Below are 24,818 nucleotides of genomic sequence, written 5' to 3' on the forward strand. Positions count from 1 at the left end.
ATACTACTGCTGACACCTTGCCTGAAACTCATAAAGTGTATATCCAACCTAATAGCAGGGAATGGCAGAGGATAGAAAAAGCAGCCGAAATGACCCAAGAGTTTCTCTAGCTGCAGAATGTAAACAAAATGAAAAAGGCAACTAAACCAGCCCTCTGGATAAGGATCTAGGAAAAATGCTGGGGAAGTGCAGAGTGATTCTTGAAGAAGAGGGCGCAGAGGAGAGAAGACCCCTCAAGCTTAGGAGCAGAGGCTACAGAGGAAGACGCTTTATGTGCCCTGTCAAATGCTACTCTTCAACATCTGCCTTTTCAGAACAGGGGTGAAGCTTTGGCAGAGAGTGACGACCCCTGTGTCATGGTTCATTCTAGGCACTTCTGTAGTTGTCACACTGACTCAGTAAATACCTTGGCAAAGCATGCCCTTGCTTCGCAGGCACTAGAGGAAGCCAGCCATTCAGTACAAATACATAACCATGCATCACGGGCCACGAACAGGAGAAACACCTCCGAGGGTACCTCACTGTGACACAAGAATGGCCAAAATTCAAACCCAGAAATGGCCTTACCTTAGGTCAGGTCAGACACAGGGGCATGATATATAGAAGAGGCTCAAAATGATGCCTCAAATCCCCATGTTTCTTCATCCCTTTCTCTAAGCCCAAACAGACATTTTCAATCAAAAATTAGATAAAGGGACTCTATAAAATGAATGTGCACTCAACATAGCCAGTCATTACCACCTTTTCCAAATCAGTTTATCAAAGCACCCAAGAAAGGAAAGGGTCCAGGAGGGTTACATTTTGTTCAGGCACTGAGTCATGGGGTCAGGTCTCATCTAGTAGACAATAGGATGCTCTCCAGCAATGGAAAAACTGAGTTGAAGCATCAGAGAATATAAGACTCCAAACTGCGAGCATTGGAAAAGGGACAGTCCACTAACAAGCAGAAGGGGATGCAACATGGGGAGCGGTGAGCCAAAACCCAGTTCTGCCAACCTTCTGCCCTGGAGAAACCAACACTCTCCAAGTGATCAGGGTCAAGAAGAGGAGGCCAACAGTGCCTTCTTAAAATGAAAGCGAACACGTTTAACCAGACAGGTTTTATGACCCTGAACCACTCAATGATTTTCGGCTGGTCCCAGTCAATATATACTCAAGTGGGTGGTCGGTGAAAAAGCATCATCACTCTAACATACCATACCACAATTACTCCTGAAAGAAGTGTATGGTCACCGTGTAGTAAACATGAAGAAGAAATATGTGCGAGAGGCCAAGGGGCAGCTGAGGTTCCCGGACTGTTCTCCTCTCTCAGCACAGGGAGGCCTCCGGCCATGCACATGCTCAGTGCCCTGCTTGCCGCGGTCTCCGTGTTCACAAAGGTGGGCGAGCGCAGACTCACTCATTGAGTAAAGGCATGGACGTTCTCCTCTTGCTCTTCTGAACCATGTTGGCCTGATTCCTCAGTGAGATCCGAATCATAGCCGGGGCCAACCTACAGGGCTCCCCATCCACTTGCATGGGGATGGATTTGTAAGTTAGCAGCATGACTTCCCGACACTGGTGCAGCCTTTCTCCGTGGCCTCCGACTTGCAGGGCAGCCTGTAAAGACAAGAGACAAAAGGAAGCAAGAGCTTAGCGCCTGAGTTACTCAGGAGGGACTTCCCTGGTAGTCCAGTGGTTAAGACTTTGCCTTTCAATGTAGGATGTGCGGGTTCAATCCTTGGTCGGGGAGTTAAGATTCCACATGCCTCACAGTCAAAGAACCCAAACATGAAAACAGAAGCTACATTGTAACAAATTCAATAAAGACTTTAAATATGATCCACATTTTAAAAAATCTTGAAAAAAAAGAATTACTACTCAGGAAACCCAGAAACCCCAAGTCTACTGCATATAATCAAAAGGTTTTTGAAAAATACTTAATGAAAGCTGTTAGTCGTGACTAAAATGGGAAACCTTGGGTAAATCATGAATATAAATAAGCTAAAATGTTTAAACTTTTGAAAGCTTGATCGCAAATCCTCATTGACAGCCACTTTTTGCTTTTATGTATTTTCAGTCTTAATCATGTTAGGTTAATACAAAAGCTCTTTTCGTTATCTACTTCCATTAAATAACCAATGTGTGAAAAACAGAAAGAATATTAAAAAAGATAAAATACATAGTTTAAGACAGCTTCTATACTATAGTTAATATATGAATATATTTATATATTTATAATATATAATTCTTATAGTTATATATTAAATATGCATTATATTAAAATATGCTACCCATCCATAGAAAAATTTTCAAACTTCAGGCAAGCTTTTCCTTCTTACCTAAAACCTCCTCAAACTACTCCTAATCTGTATAAGATCAATGAAATGCAAAATAATAATCCTCAGTTGAAAACATTCTGAAGAGTAAAGCAGCTTTGAGGATCAAAATCAAACACAATAAGAGCTTGGTTCACTACAGTAGCCACAAAATGAAAAGTCAATCCAACATTAAAATTCTGCAGTGAATTAACATAACTTCTCTGCCTTAGTAAAAAAAAAAAAAAAAAGATTATTTTAGTATCACTCACCCTTACAGGGATGAACTAAAATCAAATAATATGTTTGGTTACAGCCTACATAGAGAGTGCCCAAACTGTCTTATACAGTTTGATGAACATTTTTATACACATATGTGAATCTCCATCCAGATTAAGTTTTAGGCAATTTACAGCAACCAGAAGGTTTCCAAGTGCTTCTGTCCAATCCCCAATCTATTTATACTCCTCTCACCTCCCACTAACTGATTTCTATTACCATAGATTCAATGTGTTTGAACTTGAAGTTAATATAAGATAAATCATACAATATGTAGTCTCATATCTGACTTTTGCTTATCATTATTTCTAAGTAATAGAAAAGTATATTTATCTACTCTTCCCCTGGTAAACATTTGGCTGTTTCAAGTTTGGGGCTATTATTGATGCAAACTTTCTTGTGTGTATCTCTTGGTGGATACATACATAAAATGAGTAGAATTGCTATGCTGTAAGTTTAGATGTATATTTAACTATAGTAGATACTACTAACAGTTGTTCAATAAGGTTCTATTATAATGCATTTTGAGTATCAATTTATAACAAAGTAAACAAATCTTTAAAAGGAGTTAATACTAACTATAGCTCAAAATCTAAAAGATTCACTCAAAAATGGAAGTCTACATATTATCAGCTTGTTTCCATACTTCTCACCTCTATCTTATGAATGAGGAATAAAAACTTGTTAACTGAGATTTGTGAAGTCAGCTTTCACTAATTTGGTTCCCAGGTATTTGTATTTATTTTGTGCTTTGAACTATTTTTGCACTCACATTAATCTGAACAATAGAAACCTGTTTATGTATAAATGCAGAGATAAAAGAAACACAAAAGAACAGAAAGGAGGGAAAGAAAATAGAACAAAAACTGAAAAGAACTTATCATTATTGAACACCTTTGACGTTAAAAAGCATTCAACTGTAACCCTTACATACAATTTTATTCAATTAGTAGAACAAGGAGGCAGAGGAGAATGAAGTGAGAATTTATTAAAATTATTTCTAGCCTATTACCCAATCCTGTTATTGAGCTGAAAGTTTCTCTGATTGTACTTAAATGACCCATTTAAGTTAACCTATGGATTTGACGCACTATTAGCATCTCCAGGACTTTCCCAATATATTTCCCTTTCCTTCAAGTAATTCTCAGTCCAATATTTATCTGACAAAGCTGTATCTCTTCATTCACTGGGAGAAATACCAGTTTCTTCCTTTTTCCTCAGTCTTGACTAGGCCTAATGACAAATAAAGGGCTTCTCTGGTAGCTCAGCTGGTAAAGAATCTGCCTGCAATGCAGGAGACCCCAGTTCGATCCCTGGGTTGGGCAGATCCCCTGGAGAAGGGAACAGCTACCCACTCTAGTATTCTTGCCTGGAGAATTCCATAGACAGAGGAGCCTGGATGGCTACAGTCCGTGGGGTCGCACAGAGTCGGACACAACTGAGCAACTTTCACTTTCACTTTTCAATGACAAATAAAAGTGCAGAACCAGCCAAGTAAGTAAGAAGTTACTCCTTGGGTTTGACAGGACGTGAAACTACTTAAATCCTTTCCAACCCCTTGGTATCAGAAGGCTTCCACGGTACCATAGAGCATGTTTAAACCATATTCTCAGCCTCAGTGGTAGATCAATAGCAAGTGCAACAAACAGAGGTAAATAGCTGTCAATGGCAGTTCCACTGGCATTTCAGAATCAATCCGAGATCGCTGCACAGGCACAAGAGGAATTACAGTAATTAGCTTCTCAGAATAAAGACAGCTCTATTCGTGTTAGCACAACCACAGTAATTTATTTTTGGAAAAAGCTAGACTAAAAGTAATTTTTAAAAGACTTGCTAGAAATAGGTATTTTTCATCATTCAGATGGGTGTAGGCTTCACATCCTATAAGGCACAGGTTCTAACAACCATAATAATGTCCAGGATTTTTGAATCCACCAATAAAAAATCTATTGGCATATTAAAGACAGCTATTCAATTGTCTGTTCAACCTAACATGTTATATTGTTGTGAAAATGTCAAATATTACCTTTTTGATAGTATTTGGAGGAAAACAAAGCTAAGTACATCTGTGGCCATTCACTGTCCTACAGTCACTAACAACTTTAAGTCCACAGGAATAGCATGAGATCTTCTGTCTTTCCACAATGTGCTCCTCCCCAGAATACTATTCATCTCTCTTCAAATCTCGTCCTCCTTCTTACTACTCAAGTCCTTATTCCACCTGCTGCCAGATGACAGGATGAACAACTCTGGGTTGGGAGACGAGAAGAGAAACAAGGGCAAGTCCTCCAACATTTCCTTCTCCCCACTGACTGGGAGAGACTGGGTACTGACTCCCAGACCCAGTCCCTGAACAGAAATGCCCAAGGCAGCAGTCAGTGACGTGGATAAGAAACACAGGAGACGATCAGCCACATGAAAATCTGTTTTGTTTTGTTTTTTTAAGATGAACAAATCTTGTAATATCAAATAACAAAACAGGGAAAAATTTGTTTTATTAAAAAAATAAAACAAAAGAAGATAAATATATTATGTGATTGTACATGATATTAAATACTAACCAAATAAGATGGGACATTAATGTGCATGATAAACAGAAATAAGTATCTTCCTTCCTCTTTAGATTTTATCAACAAAGCAACTGAATATTCTATAGTTTGAAAGCAACATAAACCCATTTTTAATGGAAGCCTACATATTACTATCATGAATGTCTTTCTAAATAAGAATATTGTGGGCAGCTACTCAAGTCAAGACATATATTACATTGGGAAATTTGTAATTCTTCTCCCAGAATATGTTATGAACACTGCAGTTTTAATCAATTAAACGTGCAGTTACTGTTCTGCAAACTGTAAGCTGTGGGTGTATCTGCACAGTGTACATGAACTAAGTTTAGAAGTCGTGTTATGAAGATCTATATGTTAAACTGGAAACTCTAGATAAATTTCTGGGAAAATATAACTGTAAAAATTGGTATACTAAATACAGAAATTGGATAGCTTAAGCTGGTTTTAAAAATTGAAAGTTATCAAAAACGTTTCTCATTCCAACCCCACACCAAAATGTGCTAAGTGGACTTAGATGTTTTACAAGTTTATCCAAGTTTTAAAGAAAGACAGTGTCTAATAAAACTTGTTTTAGAAAATGATGCTATGGCTGAGATGACAAAACCAGATAAGAGCAGCAACAGAAAACAAAATTTTAACTGAATTTTATACCAATATCACATACCAATATAATTTTAAATATCATGTGATAGCACTAGTTTGTGGAAATTTTTTAAATTATACAGATGAACTTATTTACAAAACAGAAACAAACTCATAGACATACCAACCAAACTTATGGTGACCAAAGGGGAAAGCAAAATGTGGGGGGTGTTGGGGGGTAGATAAATTAGGAATTTGAGATTAACATACATACACTGCTGCTGCTGCTAAGTCGCTTCAGTCGTGTCCGACTCTGTGCGACCCCAGAGATGGCAGCCCGCCGGGCTCCCCTGTCCCTGGGATTCTCCAGGCAAGAACACTGGAGTGGGTTGCCATTTCCTTCTCCAATGCATGAAAGTGAAAAGTGAAAGTGAAGTCGCTCAGTCGTGTCCAACTCTTAGCGATACCATGGACTGCAGCCCACCAGGCTCCTCCATCCATGGGATTTTCCAGGCAAGAGTACTGGAGTGGGGTGCCATTGCCTTCTCTGATACATATACTACTATGTACAAAATAGGTAAACAATGAGGACTTAACAGGGAATTATACTCATCTTGTAAAATAGAAAAGAATCTAAGAATATATATACATACACACATATATCCGAATCACTTTGCTGTACACCTGAAACTAATACAACATTGTAAATGAATTATACTTTAATAAAAATAAAATAAAGCAAAAAAGGAAATATAATTTCACGACATTACATTTTAAGTGAAAAAAACATTATCCCAAAAGATGCAGAAAAAAATAAAGTTAGTGCCTTTTAGAATCAATTGTTAGAAAACTAGGAATAGGACATAACTTATTTAACTGATGGAAGTCATCTACCAAAACTCCTAGAGAAAACACTATTTGGAATTAAGAAAATATGAAAGCATTCCTTTCAAGGGACAAAATGCTCCACCAGTACTGAAAGTTTTCAGCATAGTAGTGGAGGTTCTTGAACAACATAGTAAGTCAAGAAAATAAAACTGGAAGAAAAAGGTTTGGAAGAAAAAAAAGGCAAACCTGGTAATATTCCCACAGGTATCATCCCATACCTAGAAATTCCAAGAAAATTCACAGGCCAAGAATTAAACCTCATAAGAAAGGTATGCTATCACATTAAAAAATCCAATAGTATTCCCCTTTCCTGGCCATAACTAAGTAAAATCAAAATAAAAAACATTAAAAAAATAGGATGTCATATAATATCAACACAAACAACAAAGCAATGCATGAGACTTTTAGGCAGAAAAATTTTAAACTATTGGAGACACAAAGGAAAACTTAAAGAAATGGAAAGTCATGCCATACTCATGGATGGGACAACTTAATATTCTAATAATATTAATTTCCTCCAAAATAATCAATTCAATGTAATTCCAAGTGAATACGAGAAATACTACTGTGAAGAATCTTGTCAAACAAATTCTATAATTAATTTCAAGGAATAAGGTCCACAAATGACTGAGAACCTTCTGAAAACATAAAGAAAAATAGACGATCCTTATTAAATATTGAGATGTAATTCAAATAGAGGTGTTTGCACAGGACAAGATATAAAGGTCAAAGGAAATGCATTGAAAGCACAGGATAAACCATATGCGTGAGGACGCAGAATATTTGAATATGGGATTATAAATTACTGTAGAAATCATAGATAATACTTCTTCCTATAATAGAGAAAAATTAGTATTCTAGCTCACATCATACACATTATCAACTCAGATTATTAAAGGACTAGGAACAAGAAACAAAAATATAAATATACAAATTAGCTGGGAGAAAGAGAGGAGAGAGCAAATCTTTCTCCTTAGCTCTCTTTTTCTCAAGCAGTATCTGACTGTGGCTGATTCTTCTCTGTGCTTCCATTTCCCACAGGCAAGCACTCCCACCCAGCCACCCCTGACTCTATGGTCAGCCCAGACAGGCAGCAAACCACAGCAAAGAGCCCAGCTCACATGGCCTGATTCCTTTCTCTGGAGTCCCAGCTCCCGCCTGATGACCCTTGCTGCAGAACCCATCAATGCCACTTCTCCAGGGTTCTACCCCTGCCTAGTGGCCCTGACTCCTGAGTGCTGGTAATACCATCTCTACCCTTTATCCCTCCAGCCTTGGAGGTTGCAGAGAATTTCTGCAGTTGCCAATCCATGGATCGCTACATACAGGTTACTTCCTTCCAGTTCTTCTTCTAACATCCCATAATTAGTCCCCTGGATTAAATTTCCTCAATTGAACTACCTCACATGGGTTATTTTCCCTGTCTGATATACAACCTTAGTCACCAAAATGAGAAATTATTAAGTAATTTGCAGTGGCACCATTATCATCCACTCCACATTTATCTATACAAGTTTTTACATGCTGTTTTATTGCCATGAAGCAATGCCATTAAGCTTTATTGTTTTCCATTTTATCAAATATTTAGATTTCAGGATATGGGTATGTTTCAAAATCCTACTTCAATGCATGCTGTAAGCGGTCTATATACAATCAGCAATTGTACTGCAATTCACTTCATTATTGTCCACATGAGTCACTATTTACAGCAAAAATAGCTCCGTAGATTCAGTTTCTGTATATAAGTGATGAGTTTTTGGTAGGCTATTATGGCCTGTTTTCACACTAGCATTTTATGATGCTAGGAAATAATTTCATGTTCCCAAATTTTACCACATACCATCTAGAGTCCCCTGCCTTACTTTGACAGTATTAGCCACAGGACTAATGCATGGCCAGTATGAAGCAGAAGACGGTGAAAAAGAAAGGGCTTTATTTGAAAAACGTGCCTTCTGCTGATTAAAATTAATCTAGGCATTATTGAATACTTACTAACTGTGGTGTTGGAGAAGACTCTTGAGAGTCCCTTGGACTGCAAGGAGATCCAACCAGTTCATCCTAAAGGAAATCAGTCCTGAATATTTATTGGAAGGACTGATGCTGAAGCTGAAACTCCGATCCTTTGGCCACCTGATACAGAGAACTGACTCATTTGAAGAGACCCTGATGCTGGGAATGATTGAAGGTGGGAGGAGAAGGAGACGACAGAGGATGAGATGGTTGGATGGCATCACTGAGTCAATGGACGTAAGTTTGAGTGAACTCCGGGAGTTGGTGATGGACGGGGAGGCCTAGCATGCTGCAGTCCATGGGGTCGCAAAGAGTCAGATACAACTGAACGACCGAACTGAACTGATGGGTCAAGAATGTTTTTGTGAAACAGGTAAGAGTCATAATGTAGAAACCTAAGTACTCATTCTCAATGTGGTTTACTTGTATTATTTATTATTCTTAATTACTCAGTTGTGTTCAACTCTTTGCATCCCCATGGACTGGGGATCTTCCTAACTCAGGGATTGAACTTCAGTCTCCTGCATTGCAGGCAGATTCTTTACTGTCTGAGCCACTAGGGAAGCCTCCTGGTATACTTATGTCTTTCTCTATTTTTGTTCAATTGAAGTAGATTAACTATTAAGGAGAGTGAAAAAGTTGGCTTAAAACTCAACATTCAGAAAACTAAGATCATGGCATCTGGTCCCATCACTTCATGGCAGATAGATGGGAAAACAGTGGCTGGCTTTATTTTTCTGGTCTCCAAAATCACTGAAGATGGTGACTGCAGCCATGAAATTAAAAGATGTTTGCTCCTTGGAGGAAAAGTTATGACCACCCTAGATAGCATATTCAAAAGCAGAGACATTTACTTTGCCAACAAAGGTCTGTCTAGTCAAGGCTATGGTTTTTCCAGTGGTCACGTATGGATGTGAGAGTTGGACTATGAAGAAAGCTGAGCATCGAAGAATTGATGCTTTTGAACTGTGGTGTGGGAGAAGACTCTTGAGAGTCCCTTGGATTGCACGGAGATCCAACCAGTCCATTCTAAAGGAGATCAGTCCTGGGTGTTCATTGGTAGGACTGATGTTGAAGCTGAAACTCTAATACTTTGGCCACCTGATGCGAAGAACTGACTCATATGAAAAGCCCCTGATGCTGGGAAAGATTGAGGGCAGGAGAAGAAGGGGACAACAGAGGATGAGATGGTTGGATGGCATCACCAACTCGATGGACATGGGTTTGGGTGGACTCTGGGAGTTGGTGATGGACAGGGAGGCCTGGGGTGCTGTGGTTCATGGGGTTACAAAGAGTCAGACATGACTGAGTGACTGAACTGAACTAAACTCTTAAGGTGAGTAAATGAGAGGCAAAAAAGGCGCAAAGGGGGCTCTTCAGCTTCTCTGCCAAGATCTAGCCTGGGATTCAATGGTGCAAGTTGGAAAAACATCACCTATATGGGTTCAAGCTATTTGCATATCAATCCCCTGAAATCTGCAGTATTATGACAGAGTGAATACAGTACAGTCAGACAATCAACAACAGCCTGGGATCAAACAAATTTGTATAACTAACACATCCTATTGATTTTTTCATTTTAACACTAGCCTAGTAGCATCCATCCCTTACATTAGACTTAGTAGAATATGATGCTAAAAATGTATCAGCTAAGTCACAATAAAATAAAAGCCAGACTGCATACAACATATCATCTCTCCAGCATATAATCAATCATACTAGACAAAGAAGCAAGAAAATGTGACCCAGGATGAAGAAAACATTTTTGAAATGACCACTAAATTGATTTAAGAGCAAACTGGACAGCATAAAAAAGAAAGGGTCTGTAAACATCAAAACAGAACAACAGAAATTATTTAACCTGAAAAACAAGAGATGAAATTGTTTTCTAGGATCTGTGAGACAACAAGCAATCTTTAGTACACATAAAGGAGCAGAAAACACTCCAAAGGAGATGAAAATACTCCAAATCTATGGGAAAAAGTCAAACTTCTGTTTCAAAAAGACCAATGAACCCAAAAGAGGATAAATACAAAGAAAATCATGTGGAAGTTAGAATGATGCCCACCACAACCACCACCAAGAAAAAGATGCCTGTATTCTAATGCCCAAAAACTATGAAAACTTACAAGGCAAAAGGGTCTTTTCTGTTATGATTAAACTAAGGATGTTGAGATAGGAGATTATTTTGGATTATCTGAGGAAGGGGCCCCCAGTGTCTTCACAAGGGTCCTTGCAAGCAAAGGAGGAAGGCACGAAAGTCGGAGGACAAGACGTGAGTATAGAAGCAGAGGTCAGAGTGAGGCAGGGCCATAAGCCAGGGGATTCAGACCACCTCAACAAGTGGAAAAAGACAAGAAACTGGGTCCTTTCCAGAGTCTCTGGAAGAAAGACAGCTCAACCACCCACTTTCGACTTCTGACCTCCCAAACTCTATGAATAAACATGTGTGGTCTTAAGCCACTACCTGTGGTGATTTGTTTACAGCAGGGACAGAAAAGCAAAACAAACACAGAGAGGCTTAAAAACAGAAGAGAAATCTAAAAATCAGAGAAAAAAAGATACATTACACCAAGGGAACAATGATACCGATGGTAACTGGCTGTTCATCCCTAAAACATGGAGGTCAGAAGAAAGTGAAAGCACATACTGAGAGTGCCAAAGCGACCTTGGTGGATGGCATCACCGACTTGGTCTGAGCGGATAGGAATCCAGCATCAACGCAAGGCACACGGGCTCGACCCCTGGTCTGGGAAGATCTCACCTGCTGCAGAGCAACTGAGCCCGTGTGCCACAGCTACTGAGTTCATGTTCCTAGAGTCTGTGCTCCACAACAAGGGAAGCCCCTGCAACGAGAAGCCCGCACACCACAACTAGAGAAAGTCCTCTCAGCAATGAAGACCCAGCTCAGCCAAAAATAAACAAAGTACTAAAAAGAAGAAATAAAGTGCTGAGACAAGCCCGAAAAGAAACTAGTCAATCCAGTATTCTATATTCATAAAAATATATTTCCCAAAAAAATGAGGATAAAATACAGACACTTCAGAAAAGTTAAATATGAAATTATTTACTGCCAAGACAACTGTCCTATAAGAAATGCTAAAGGAAATCTTTCAAACTCAAGCAAAATGATACTAGATGAAATTTGATCAATAGAAAGAAGTGACAAAAGCTGGAAATGGTGAATATGTGGGTACATATAACAGACTATGGACTGTTCTTTCATTTCTAAATTTCTTCAAAATAATGATAAAAGCAAAAATATTAATACTGAAATGTGGGGTTTATATATATTCAAAAGCAGAGACATGACTTTGCCCACTAACGTCCATCTAGTCAAGGCTATGGTTTTTCCTGTGGTCATGTATGGATGTGAGAGTTGGACTGTGAAGAAGGCTGAGTGCCAAAGAGTTGATGCTTTTGAACTGTGGTGTTGGAGAAGACTCTTGAGAGTCCTTTGGACTGCAAGGAGATCCAACCAGTCCATTCTGAAGGAGATCAGCCCTGGGATTTCTTTGGAAGGAATGATGCTAAAGCTGAAACTCCAGTACTTTGACCACCTCATGCGAAGAGTTGACTCATTGGAAAGACTCTGATGCTGGGAGGGATTGGGGACAGGAGGAGAAGGGGACAACAGAGGATGAGATGGCTGGATGGCATCACGGACTCGATGGACGTGAGTCTGAGTGAACTCTGGGAGTTGGTGATGGACAGGGAGGCCTGGCGTGCTGTGATTCATGGGCTCGTGAAGAGTCAGACACGACTGAGTGACTGAACTGAACTGAACTGAAGGGTAGTAGATAAAAAAAAAACTAGTACAAAATAAGGGAGATAAAAATGGAATTATAAGAGTAAAAGGTCTGTAACATATTACTTTCATCAAGAATAAAGGAGGGGATTTTACAGACATTAAAAGAATAATAAGAGAACACTGTGAACAACTTTATGCCAACAGACTTAATTTCTTTGGAGTGGACAAATTCCTTGAAAAATACAGTTTATCAACTGACTGAATAAGAAATAGAAAATGTGAGTAATTCTATATCTACTCTTGCCTCAAGAGAAATCTCAAGCTCTGAGAATTAAATTCTATGAAATGCTTAAGGGAAAAAGTAATACCAATCTTATACAAATCTTTCAAAAACCAGACATTTCCTATTTCAATGTATGGGGGCCAACATAACCTTGATACCAAGACCCATAAAGGATATTACAAGAAAATAAATTTATAGACTAGTATCTTTCATACACATAGTCACAAAAATTCTTAACAAAATACTAGTAAACTGAATCCAGCATATTAAAAAATGATAATACATCAAGTGAGCCTTATCTTGAAAATGCAAGATTAGTAATTCTTTAAAAAAAATCAGTGGAATCTGTGATATAAAGAAAACAAAGGAGAAAATTAGGTCATTTCCATATATACCAAAAAAAGAGCATTTGATAAAATATATCACTCATTTGTGATTAAAAAAAAAAAGAACTCTCAGAAAACTGTTCATAGAACCATAATTTCTTAATTACATAAAGGGTTTTTCATATCTAATGAAACATTGAATGCTCCCTCCTACAGTCAGGAATAAGGCAAGCTGTTCATTTTTACCACTGTAACTCTACTTATTGCCAGCTCATTCACTAAGGCAAGAAAAATTAAAGGTGTGGGGTTTCCCTGGTGACTCCGATGGTCAAGAATTTGCCCACAGTGTGGGAGAGCCGGGTTTGATGCCTGGGTCAGAAAGATCCCCTGGAGAAGGAAATGGCGACCTACTCCAGCATTTTTGCCTGGAAAAACCCCTGGGCAGAGGACCCTGGTGGACCCCTGTCCATGGTGTCACAAAGAGTCAGACATGACTGAGTGACCCCAAGGAAATAATAAAACTTGCCCCTATTTACAAACCACTCAATTAGGTCAAAAAAACCCAAAGAATATATCAAGAACTCTAGAAGTAATGAGTGAATTTAGCAAAGTTGCAAGACAAATATCTACACATGTGTACACATACATATGAGTTATTTCTATGTATTAGCAATAATGATTACATGTGAAATTTAAAATAATACTACTTAAATAGTATAAAATACTCAGGAATGAACTTAACAAAAGGTATCCAAAGACCTGAACTGCACTGAAACTATGAAAGACTGCTAAGAGAAATTAAAGAACAACTAAATAAATGGAGAAATATATAATGTTTATAGATTGGAATACTCAATAAAGTTAATATGCCAATTCTTCCTAAATTTATCTATAGACTCAAAGCAATCCCAATTAAAATCAAAACATTTTTTGTAGATAGTAATTGATTCTAAAATCTGTATACAATCAAAAGATGTATAATCACTAAAACACTCTTAGAAAAACAGAGTGAAAAGATTCATATTACCAGGTTGAAGACTTAAAAGAAATCTATAGCAATCAAAACAGTATGGAAGTGGCATAGGATCAACAAATCAATGAAACAAAATGGAGTTTAGAAAAAGACCCACATACAATCAAGAGGCAAAAGCTCCAAGGCAATTCTATAGAAAATAATTGAAATTCTACACAAAAAAAGAATCTATAGGCAATTCTATAGAAAAGGAAAGTCTATTTCACAAATAGTGCTGGAAAAAAACTGGATAAATATATATTTTAAAGACAGGAATCAGTTCAGTTTAGTCATTCAGTCGTGTCTGACTCTTTACAACCCCATAAACCCCAGCACGCCAGGTCTCCCTGTCCATCACCAACTCTCGGACTCTACCCAAACCCATGTCCATCGAGTCGGTGATGCCATCCAACCATCTCATCCTCTGTTGTCCCCTTCTCCTCCTGCCCTCAATCTTTCCCAGCATCAGGGTCTTCTCAATGAGTCAGCTCTCCACATCAGGTGGCCAAAGTATTGGAGTTTCAGCTTCAGCATCAGTCCTTCCAATGAATACCCAGGACTGATCTCCTTTAGAAGGGACTGGTTGGATCTCTTTGCAGTCCAAGGGACTCTCAAGAGTCTTCTCCAACACCACAGTTCAAAAGCATCAATTCTTCGGCGCTCAGCTTTCCTTATAGTCCAATTCTCATATCCATACATGACCACTGGGAAAACCATAGGTTTGACTAGATGGACTTTTGTTGGCAAAGTAATGTCTGCTTTTTAATATGCTGTCTAGGTTGGTTATAAATTTTCTTCCAAGGAGCAAGCATCTTTTAATTTCATGGCTGTGCTCACCAACTGCAGTGATTTTGGAGCCCCCCAAATTAGTCTATCACTGTTTCCATTGTTTCCCCATCTATTTGCCATGAAGTGATGGGACTGGAAGCCTTGATCTTAGTTTTTCTGAATGTTGAGTTTTAGGCCAACTTTTTACTCTCCTCTTTCCCTTTCATCAAGAGGTTCTTTCATTCTTCTTCCATTTCTGCCAACAGCAGTGTCATCTGCATATCTGAGGTTATTGATATTTCTCCCAGCAATCTTGATTCCAGTTTGAGTTTCATCCACCCAATATTTTACATGATGTACCCCGCATATAAGTTAAATAAGCAGGGTGACAATGTATAGCCTTGACATACTCCTTTTCCTCTTTGGAACCAGTCTGTTGTTCCATGTCTAGTTCCAACTGTTGCTTCCTCACCTACATACAGAGTTCTCAGGAGGAAGGTCAAGTGGTCTGGTATTCCCATCTCTTGAAGAATTTTTCACAGTTTGTTGTGATCCACACAGTCAAAGACTTTTTGGCACAGTCAATAAAGCAGAAGTATATGTTTTTCTGGAACTCTCTTGCTTTTTCAATGATCCAGTACATGTTCGCAATTTGATCTCTGGTTCCTCTGACTTTTCTGAATCCACCTTGAATGTCTGGAAGTTCACAGTGCACATATTGTTGAAGCCTGGCTTTAACAGAGAATTTTGATCATTACTTTGCTAGCATGTGAGATGAGTGCAACTGTGCGGTAGTTTGAGCATTCTTTGGCATTGCCTTTCTTTAGGATTGGAATGATTACTGACCTTTTCCAGTCCTGTGACCACTGCTGAGTTTTTCTAATTTGCTGGCATACTGAGTGTAGCACTTTCACAGCATCATCTTTTAGGATTTGAAATAGCTCAAATGGAATTCCATCACTTCCACTAGCTTTATTAGTAGTGATGCTTCCTAAGGCCCACTTGACTTCGCATTCCAGGACATATGGCTCTAAGTGAGTGATCACACCATCGTGATTATCTGAGTCATGAAGATCTTTTTTGTATAGTTCTTCTGTGTATTCTTGCCACCTCTTCTTAATCTCTTCTGCTTCTGTTAGGTCCATACCATTTCTGTCCTTTATTGTGCCCATCTTAGCATGAAATGTTCCCTTGGTATCTCTAATTTTCTTGAAGAGATCTCTAGTCTTTCCCATTCTATTGTTTTCCTCTATCTCTTTGCACTGATCACTGAGGAAAGCTTTCTTATCTCTCCTTGCTATTCTTTGGAACTCTGCATTCAAATGGGTATATCTTTCCTTTTCTCCTTTGCCTTTCACTTTTCTCACAGCTATTTGTAAGGCCTCCTCAGACTGCCGTTTTGCCTTTTTGCATTTCTTTTTTCTTGGGGATGGTCTTGATCCCTGCCTCCTGTACAATGTCACAAACCTCCATCCATAGTTCTTTGGGCACTCTTGTCTTGAAATAGAATTACTAGAATGGGAGAAAAGATTATTTCTAATCTAATCCCTTGAATCTATTTGGCACTAGTACTGTATAATCGTAAGAAATTTGATTTAGGTCATACCTGAATTGTCTAGTGGTTTTCCCTACTTTCTTCAATTTAAGTCTGAAATTGGCAATAAGGAGTTCATGATCTGAGCCACAGTCAGCTCTCAGTCTTGTTTTTTTGATTGTATACAGCTTCTCCATCTAGAAATAAATACATCTTACAATGTCTGATTATGATCTGAATGAAATCCAAAAAGGTAATGTGGTTACCGAGCACCCAATGAAGAATCATCTTAATTAACAGGAATGCAATTCAACCAATAAAATGAACTGAATACTTCTGTCTTGAAATGTTCAATTATAAGATAAAGAGTCTAAAGGAAATAATCTTTTCTCCCATTCTAGTAATTCTATTTCAAATTTCTCTTAAAGGGTCACTCTGAGTATTTTATATACACAAAAACAGATGTACTTTTACCCAAATAACTACACTGTTCTCTTTATATAATTATGTTACACAGATGTGTGTTTTCAAATAATTTACCTTCTCAGAAATGTAATCAATATAATATACTATTGATTACAAATGTAATCAATATAATTTCAAGGAACGTGAAATTTAAGGACTGAAAATAAAGCACTTTCATTATTCAGTGAAAAAAATACACGGTGTCTGCTCTATGGATAAGTAAGTAAGTGTTAGTTGCTCAGTTGTGTCCGACTCTTTGTGATCCCATAGACTGTTCCCTCCAGGCCCCTCTGTCCATCAGGTTCTCTAGGCAAGAACAATGGAGTGAATTGCCAGTCCCTTCCCCAAGGGATCTTCCCAACCCAGTGACTGAACCCAGGTCTCCTACATTGCAGTCAGATTCTTTACCATCTGAGCCACCAGGGAAGCCCATGTTATATGGATAGTAACAGCAACAATTTGATACTCATACATGTCAATAGTAAGATGTATATGAGTACTGAGTTGTGGTTTTCGTTGCTCAGTTGCTAAGTCATATCTGACTCTTTGCGACCCTGTGGACTACTGCACGCCAGGCTTCCCTGTCCTTCACCATCTCCTGGAGTTTGCTCAAACTCATGTCTTTGAGTCGGTGATGACACCTAACCATCTCATCCTCTGCCACCCCCTTCTCCTCCTACCCTCAATCTTTCTCAGCATCAGGGTCTTTTCCAATGAGTCGACTCTTCGCATCAGGTGGCCAAAGTATTGGAGCTCGAGTAACGTTATTTAAATTACACGGGATGTTCAAAACTGTGCAGTTTAATCTACATTTAATAATTTTACAATTTTGTGTTCTCTCCACCAACTCCTATCTATTCTCTTTCTCCTTTACCTACTCATGACAGGATGGGAGAGAAAGATAGGAAGATAAATAGAGATAGAACATTAAACACTCTCTCCCAACCTAGTGAGTTCTCCTGAGTTCCAAGCATACATTTCAAACTGCACATTTGTATATCTTCTTAGATGTCTCACAGGGATTTCAATTTTGACTTACATGAAACAGGGTTCACTTTTGACACTTTTATCCTTCTTTTATATTTTCTCTCTCATATAATATTGTCACCTTTACTCAATGGCCTACGCTGGCCACCCACCCCTTTCTCACCCTCAAGATAAGTCCCTATCCATTCATCAACCCCTTCTGTCTTCATCATCACTTTCTTTATTCAGGCTTTCAGATATTCTCATCTCTTCACCTGGACTTTGGTACCAACATCATGATTTGTCCATCTGTCCGCAGAAGTAGAGATTCTCGTCACTTTCACACTGACATCCAGATAACTTTTCTGAGCAACTAATCCCATCCTGTCCCATGCCGTCAGTTGCAAACTCCCCATAACAGTTAAAACAACAATTAAAAAAAAAAATCTAACTCTTTCTGCTGTGCATCACCACTCTGAGCCACCGCTGGTCCTCCTGGTTTCCATGTTCTCTTAAACTGATGCCTCTAGGAGAGTGGCCACTTGGCAATCTCACCCAAAAAGACTCCAATCTGTAAACATGGTTCTTTCTATCCTCATTCCACAACCCTTTCCCCCAGAATTTATTACCTCAGTCTGTGATTGCTCGTTTCCTTCCTCACTCCCCTCCCAACACTGGACTGTGGGCACCCTGAAGACACTGCTTTTCTATTGGTTCATTTTGTACCTGTTCTATCTAGCAAGTGTCACTTATGGATTCAATAAGTATTTGTGGTTTCAACAACTATTCAATAAATATTTATGAGTGACACTAAATGAATGAAAGCAGAGAGATATTTTAAATAAATATTGCCCAGCATTTACAAAATCCCTATTAATTAGAGGCCAATCCATATTTCCCATATTTCCCAAATGCTGCATGGCCTCTGATCCAACCTCAGAAGTTACATAGCATCAATTCCACTGTACTCTATTCGCCAAGTATTTTTAAGCCCACATAGAGTCAAGGGGAGGTTATACAGACTTCAACCCTTGATGGGAGAAATCCCCATAATCTGATGCCAGTTTAAACCCACAGTCACCGAAGGACACTAATGAACTAAATTACTTTGAAAATATATAAATAAAAGACTTGCTTGTCCTGCTTCTCTGAAACAAACTGAATAAGTAATCAAAGAGTGCGTGCTCAGTCATCTCTAACTCTTGTGACCCCATGAACTGGAGGCCGCTAGACTCTCCTGTCCATGGAGTTTTTCAGGCAAGAATACTGGAGCAGGTTGCCATTTCCTACTCCAGGGGATCTTCTCGACCCAAGAATCAAACTCACATTTCTTGTGTCTCCTTTATTAGCAAGAGGATTCTTTACCACTCTGCCACCTGGGAAACCCCCAAAGTTGGGGCACATGGCTTAGCTGCTCGGAGGCATGTGAGATCATCCCAGATTAGGGATCAAATCTGTGTCTCCTTCATTGACAGGCAGATTCTTAACCACTTAGCCACCAGGGAAGCCCCAACCAAGCAGCAGGTGTAGGAAAAACTTCTCCTTATAGAAACACCCCAGTTAACAAATGAAGAAAAGAGTCAGAATATCACTGCTGTGCATTCCCTGATGATTCCTCGATCCTGACATTGATCATCAAAGACTATTACCGAGAGAGAGAGAGAACCAGACATTACATACCCTCCTTTGGAAGAATAAAACACCTTTTACAAAAGAGATTTGGAGAAATAAGTGTCTGATGAATCTATATCCAGCTATCAACTTAGCAAAAATAGGTAAAAGAGAAGAAGAGCACATTATTGAGACTCTGTGGACATTATCAGCACAGTTCAGACTCAGGGAAACTTCACAGGACAAACAGCCTGGTCTCTTTAATAGATAAATGAAAACAAAAGAAAAGAGAGAGATGGGTGCTACAAAGACTTAAGAGTCATAACAACTAATCACCATGAATGTATTTTATTTGAATGCTGATGCAAATGAACAGAACAAGAGAAAACAGATGACATCTGCAAGACAATTAGAAATTGAGTACTGAGTAGATATTTAGTAATATTAAGATGCTATTGTTTTTGAGATGGTATGATTGTATTCATTAAAGGAAGTCTTATTTTCTAAAAAACATATTCAGAGATATTTATGGGTAAAATTATATAATGTCTTATATTTAGTAATAATAATGTAAGGGAGGAGACCATAGTTGGAGACAGAAATAAGATTGTGCATGAATTGATAATAGGTTAAGTGACCCCTGCAAATGCAGGAGACATAAGAGACATGGGTTCGATTCCTGGGTTGGGAAGAGCCCCTGGAGAAGGGCACGGCAACCCATTCCAGGATTCTGGCCTGGAGAATCCCACGGGCAGAGGAGCCTGGAGGGCTGCAGTCCATATGGTCGCAGAGTCGGACACAACTGAAGCAACTTTCCACACACGCGTGCATGAGGCTGGGCGATAGTAAACGAGAGTTCAATGTGCTGTCAGTTTCTCCAGTGAACTTTTCCCAAACAAATATTTATTTTGAAACACACTTTGCTGATGCCCCAAAGTCAAAATCCCTAGGTAAATTCTCTAGTGCACTGTGTGATATCACCCCTGCCTGCCTCTCCAGGACCATCTGCATCACTTTCGCTTTTCACCTATCTTTAAGCTACATAAAAATGACTGTAGTCTGCACAGAAGACTACACTCTCTCAGACTACCAAGTGTCTGTACATTTCCCTTTTTCAAAACTTTCAAGTCCCATTCTTCTTCACCTGGCAAAATTCATTCATCCTGTCACATTCCTTATTGCCAAAGACAAGTCTCAGGTTCTCTGCTGTGGACCGGCGATACACTAGACTGATGGATACCAGTCACCTGCCATTCCCACCCGATACTCCACCCCGTCCATGCCCTCTTCCCTGCCCTGTGAAACTGACCCAGTTAGACTGTGTAATGGCTGGAGAGCAAGAACTGTACTGATGTCCCCGGCTTTCTCCCTGACAGGCTGGTGCAGAATGACTGCTTTCACTTAGCAAACACTACTCCTACCAGGTGGTCCTTCCTAAGTCATTCTTTCTCTGGTACAGCTGACTGCTTCCTTCTCTTTGCATCTTCAGCTCAGGAATATCACACCATCCATTGTCGTTTCTCATAACCTAGTGTACTACTTGTAAGAGTCCATCCATTAAATTCTCCTCCAATTACCCAGTTTTACTCTGCCTTCTCCTTCTTGCTCAGACTTTAATTATATAACTGTAAGCAGAAACAACCCAAACCAAAGAAAGGCTTCTAAAAAGAATCTAACAGAATGTAAACTGAAAAGTTATATAAGATGAAGAGGTAAAGAACATTCGAGATAGGCAGCATAGGCAATGGTCCTATGGTACAAAGAAGCAAAGGATGTCCAGTGCTATAGTTGACTTGAGAGGCAACAAGCTAGAAAGCACAGAGGGCAGTGGTAAAGGATGGAGATTTGGAAAGAAACTCAATTTTGCAGTAAAGATTTAGTTTGTGATCTTGACAGCAATGGGAAAGTGTCTTATATTCTCCCTGCCCTCGCAGGCCTAGGTAAGGGATCATCTTCTTTTAGCCATTCCTTGACAACCTTCTACAGCACAGCCAGGACTAGGAAACTCTCATGGGAAAAGATTCAATACATGTTCACTGGATTAGTGAATAAATGAATGAGCAAAATAACACACGACCAGGTTTGTGACTTTCTCAGGCACCTCCAAACATTCTTCCTTGCACATACCCTAACTGGACTTATTCCTGTTTGACCTTGGCTGAGTCTTTATCTATAATTAACGTAAAGACTTTTGAAAAGAAACAGTTACATATGAGCTATGTAGGATCTTGAAAATTAGATCATTCCCAGACCAATCTTTTACACTTAATGACCATTTCAATCTAGACACATCAAATGTAATGAACATCACCATCTCAGGAGATGGACATTCTTTTCATAATCACAAGCGTTTATTCTGTTAAATTTCACCAATTCAAGGTGATGGAGGAAAAGTCACTTGAAATCCATGAGATGGATGAAAGAGAGAGTTGTTTTAGGTTGTTTAGAACAAGAAATACAACCTTCTAGCCTTGAGATATAACAGCATGAACTAAGTGCTAGCCAAGTGCAAGAAGAAGCTTTATTTTCATTTGCTTTACAAACTGATGGTATGGCTGATCTATATATGATAAAACGATATGCAAAATTTTTAATTATTTTCTTTATCATTCAGTAATAAGTTAAAACACGAGGCTAAAACCTGCTTGTGATTGACCTTATTCTATACACTTACTTGTCTAATGCTGGGAACCAAAATTAAAATGCAAGGTGATCTCAAAACTGGCAAGTGAATATTCATTAATGTCATGAGAAGTCTTTCTATATTCAGATATTCTGATAATGTAGATGCTCATCTTATGCTTAAGTGGGTAAAATGGAGATGAATGCAAATGACCATGTTCTTTTTTATCTAAACTTGAGTCCTCCATGAACCAACAATGTATCAAATGGCAAGATTTCTACATCAGTGTTGGGGATATGTTTGTGGCATAATGTTATATAATTAACATAAAAACTTTGCATTTCATTCTGATAGAAAATATCAGGAAAAGTAACAAATAATATTCATTTACCTTTGAAGTTCAAACAAATATGCATCAGCTTTTTTTAGTGACACAAAGAATGACTTTTGGCTTTCGGCTTCCCCTAGCAACTCTACATTGCATACAGTTTATCAGTTGATAAGCCAGGAGACAACATTATACCAAAATCTTGTAAAATGAATAAACTCTCATTGTGACTAAAACACATTTCGCTTCAATAAATCAGATGTATTGCTCACCAAAGATGCCATGGTGAATCCAATGACTTCAATATAACCATCATCATGACGCTGGGGTTCAAAGTCGTGGTGATCTCCTGGGTTCCCCCAGGGCATTGTGCCAGCACAATATCTGCAAGAGAAGAGTAAAATCAGAATTAGAGTTTGTGCCGGTCTTCTCGGGATCATCATCAGGCAACAATTTATAGTTTGATCTGATGTTGATTTCACAAAAGAATGGCTTTCTACTCTTGGTTCATGTCTCCCAATAGAAAAGAAAATGGGTTTAGCCCCTTCCCCTCCAAGTATCAATTTGTGAAAATGGGTCAAAATTCGACAACAAAAGCATCCCATGGTGTCCAACTTTCTACTAATTCATTCTTTATCAAGTTCTTAGTTTTAAATTTTTATTAGAGTATAGATGTCTTAAAATATCGTGTTAGTTTCTACTGTACAGCAAAGAGAATGAGCTATAGTATACATCCATCCCCTCTTTTTTTCCCTTGGACTTCAAAGAGATCAAACCAGTCAATCCTAAAGAAAATCAGTCCTGAATACTCATTAAAAGGACTGATGCTGAAGCTCCACTACTTGGGCCACCTGATGGGAAGAGTCGACTCATTGGAAAAGACCCTGATGCTGGGAAAGATTGAAGGCAGGAGGAGAAGGGGACAACAGAGGACGAGATGGTTGGATGGCATCACTGATTCAATGGACATGAGTTTGAGCAAGCTCTGGGAGATGGTGAAGGACAAGGAAGCCTGTGTGCTGCAGTCCATGGGGTCGCAAAGAGTCAGACACGACTGAGTGATGAACAGCAGCAGCAATCCCCTCTTTTTCAGACTTTCTTCCCATTTAGGTCACCACAGAGCTTTAAGCAGAGTCCCCTGTAGCGTACAGTAGATTCTCATTAGTTATCTGTTTAGCGACGGAACTGAACTGAACTGAACTGAGTTTTCTGTTTTATACATAGTATCAATAGTGTGTGTGTTTCTTACTCTATAATTCACATAGGCCTACTTTCTATGACATCCCATGAGTTATCAATAGGTGGTTTCAGAATTTGGTCTTGGAGGGAGACATATACATGCCAGTAAGAGAGGAAAAGAGAATCGAGCTGGGTAAGCATCAGCAGTAAATACATAATTAAGACAATGAGTACCCCAGGATGGGGGAACAGTAACTGAAGACAGAGGAGTGAAAAAGGGATGAGACAAAGATGTGAGATCAGAAAGGGAAGGGGAAGTCAGGGAAACTGAAAAGTAGAATAAACAAAGTCCAGAGGGGAGAGGGGCAGGAGCAAGAAGAAGAAGAAGGAGAAGAAAAGAAAATTAGAGCAAGCTAACGAACACTGTTTCCTGAGAATCTAGGACCCCTACTTCAACGACTAAGATGAAAATACTTCTGGAATAAGTTGTAAGGGGCTAAACTGAGCACGGTCAAAAGTCATCAGAAGACTATGCTTTCCCAGACATAGACTTGCATACATTTCTCATTTCAACCAAATTCAGTCTAAATAGAACTTACTTGTGGATTTTTGTGTCTGAGTTGTCTGGTTTGCAAATAACAAAGAGTCAGGGATCCATCCCTTTCAAATCTTGGCTTGTGAGCCTAGAATCTAAATTTAAGCCCACTGAGAAATGTGCTTATTTTGAGACTAGTTAATCTTAAATACCCCTTTCTCCTGAGGTATATAATAGCACCAAAGAAAGCTGACGTTCTGGCTAGAAAATGCTGCTCTAATTGATCCTATTTTTTCAAAGCAAGCATCTGGCAACGATTTTGAATGAATTCCATGCTGAAATCAGGCTGGAAGGTTTCCTAATAGCTTTTGGGAAACTGAGAACACGTATTTATTCAAGTCCATCATTCCTGGAGAGGGTGACAGCGTGGAGGGGTCAGTAATTGAGAATTACATTAAAACGTCTCGGTCCAGAGAGCTGCCTGGGCTTCTTAAGCATGGGTAAGTATACACCATGCATGCTATACCACATACATGAAAAAATACCATAGAGAACATTAAACAAAGCAAGTAGGAGAAAAAATGATTAGGCCTGGAGACTCTTAACAAGTCATTAAAGGAACTATTTTTCATCACTTGTACCTGGAAATTTTCCATCATGAAAGCAGAGAACCTTAAGTCAAACAGAGTTCACATCAAACCAAGGAAGACAATAAGAACAGGGCTTACCTGGGTATATTTAAAAATACTATACACTGGAACTTCAGTTCCTGGATCTTTGGGGTAAGATCGGTCCCATCACACTGCAACAA

General features: G+C 38.9%; 1 protein-coding gene across 1 annotated transcript in view; it reads right to left on the bottom strand.

Annotated features, from left to right (window-relative positions):
* The window catches only part of DGKI (diacylglycerol kinase iota), a 344,361-nt gene that overhangs the window by 189,254 nt on the left and 130,289 nt on the right, over nt 1–24,818 (bottom strand). The window contains exons 17-19 of the mRNA XM_040259956.1: nt 24,736–24,809; nt 22,566–22,677; nt 1,400–1,599 (exon numbers count right to left, since the gene is read on the bottom strand). Of these exons, the coding sequence (XP_040115890.1) occupies nt 1,400–1,599; nt 22,566–22,677; nt 24,736–24,809 (386 nt within the window). The remainder of the gene's footprint in view (nt 1–1,399; nt 1,600–22,565; nt 22,678–24,735; nt 24,810–24,818) is intronic.

This window comes from Oryx dammah, unplaced genomic scaffold, assembly GCF_014754425.2.
Source record: "Oryx dammah isolate SB20612 unplaced genomic scaffold, SCBI_Odam_1.1 HiC_scaffold_18, whole genome shotgun sequence".
Lineage (NCBI taxonomy): Eukaryota > Metazoa > Chordata > Mammalia > Artiodactyla > Bovidae > Oryx > Oryx dammah.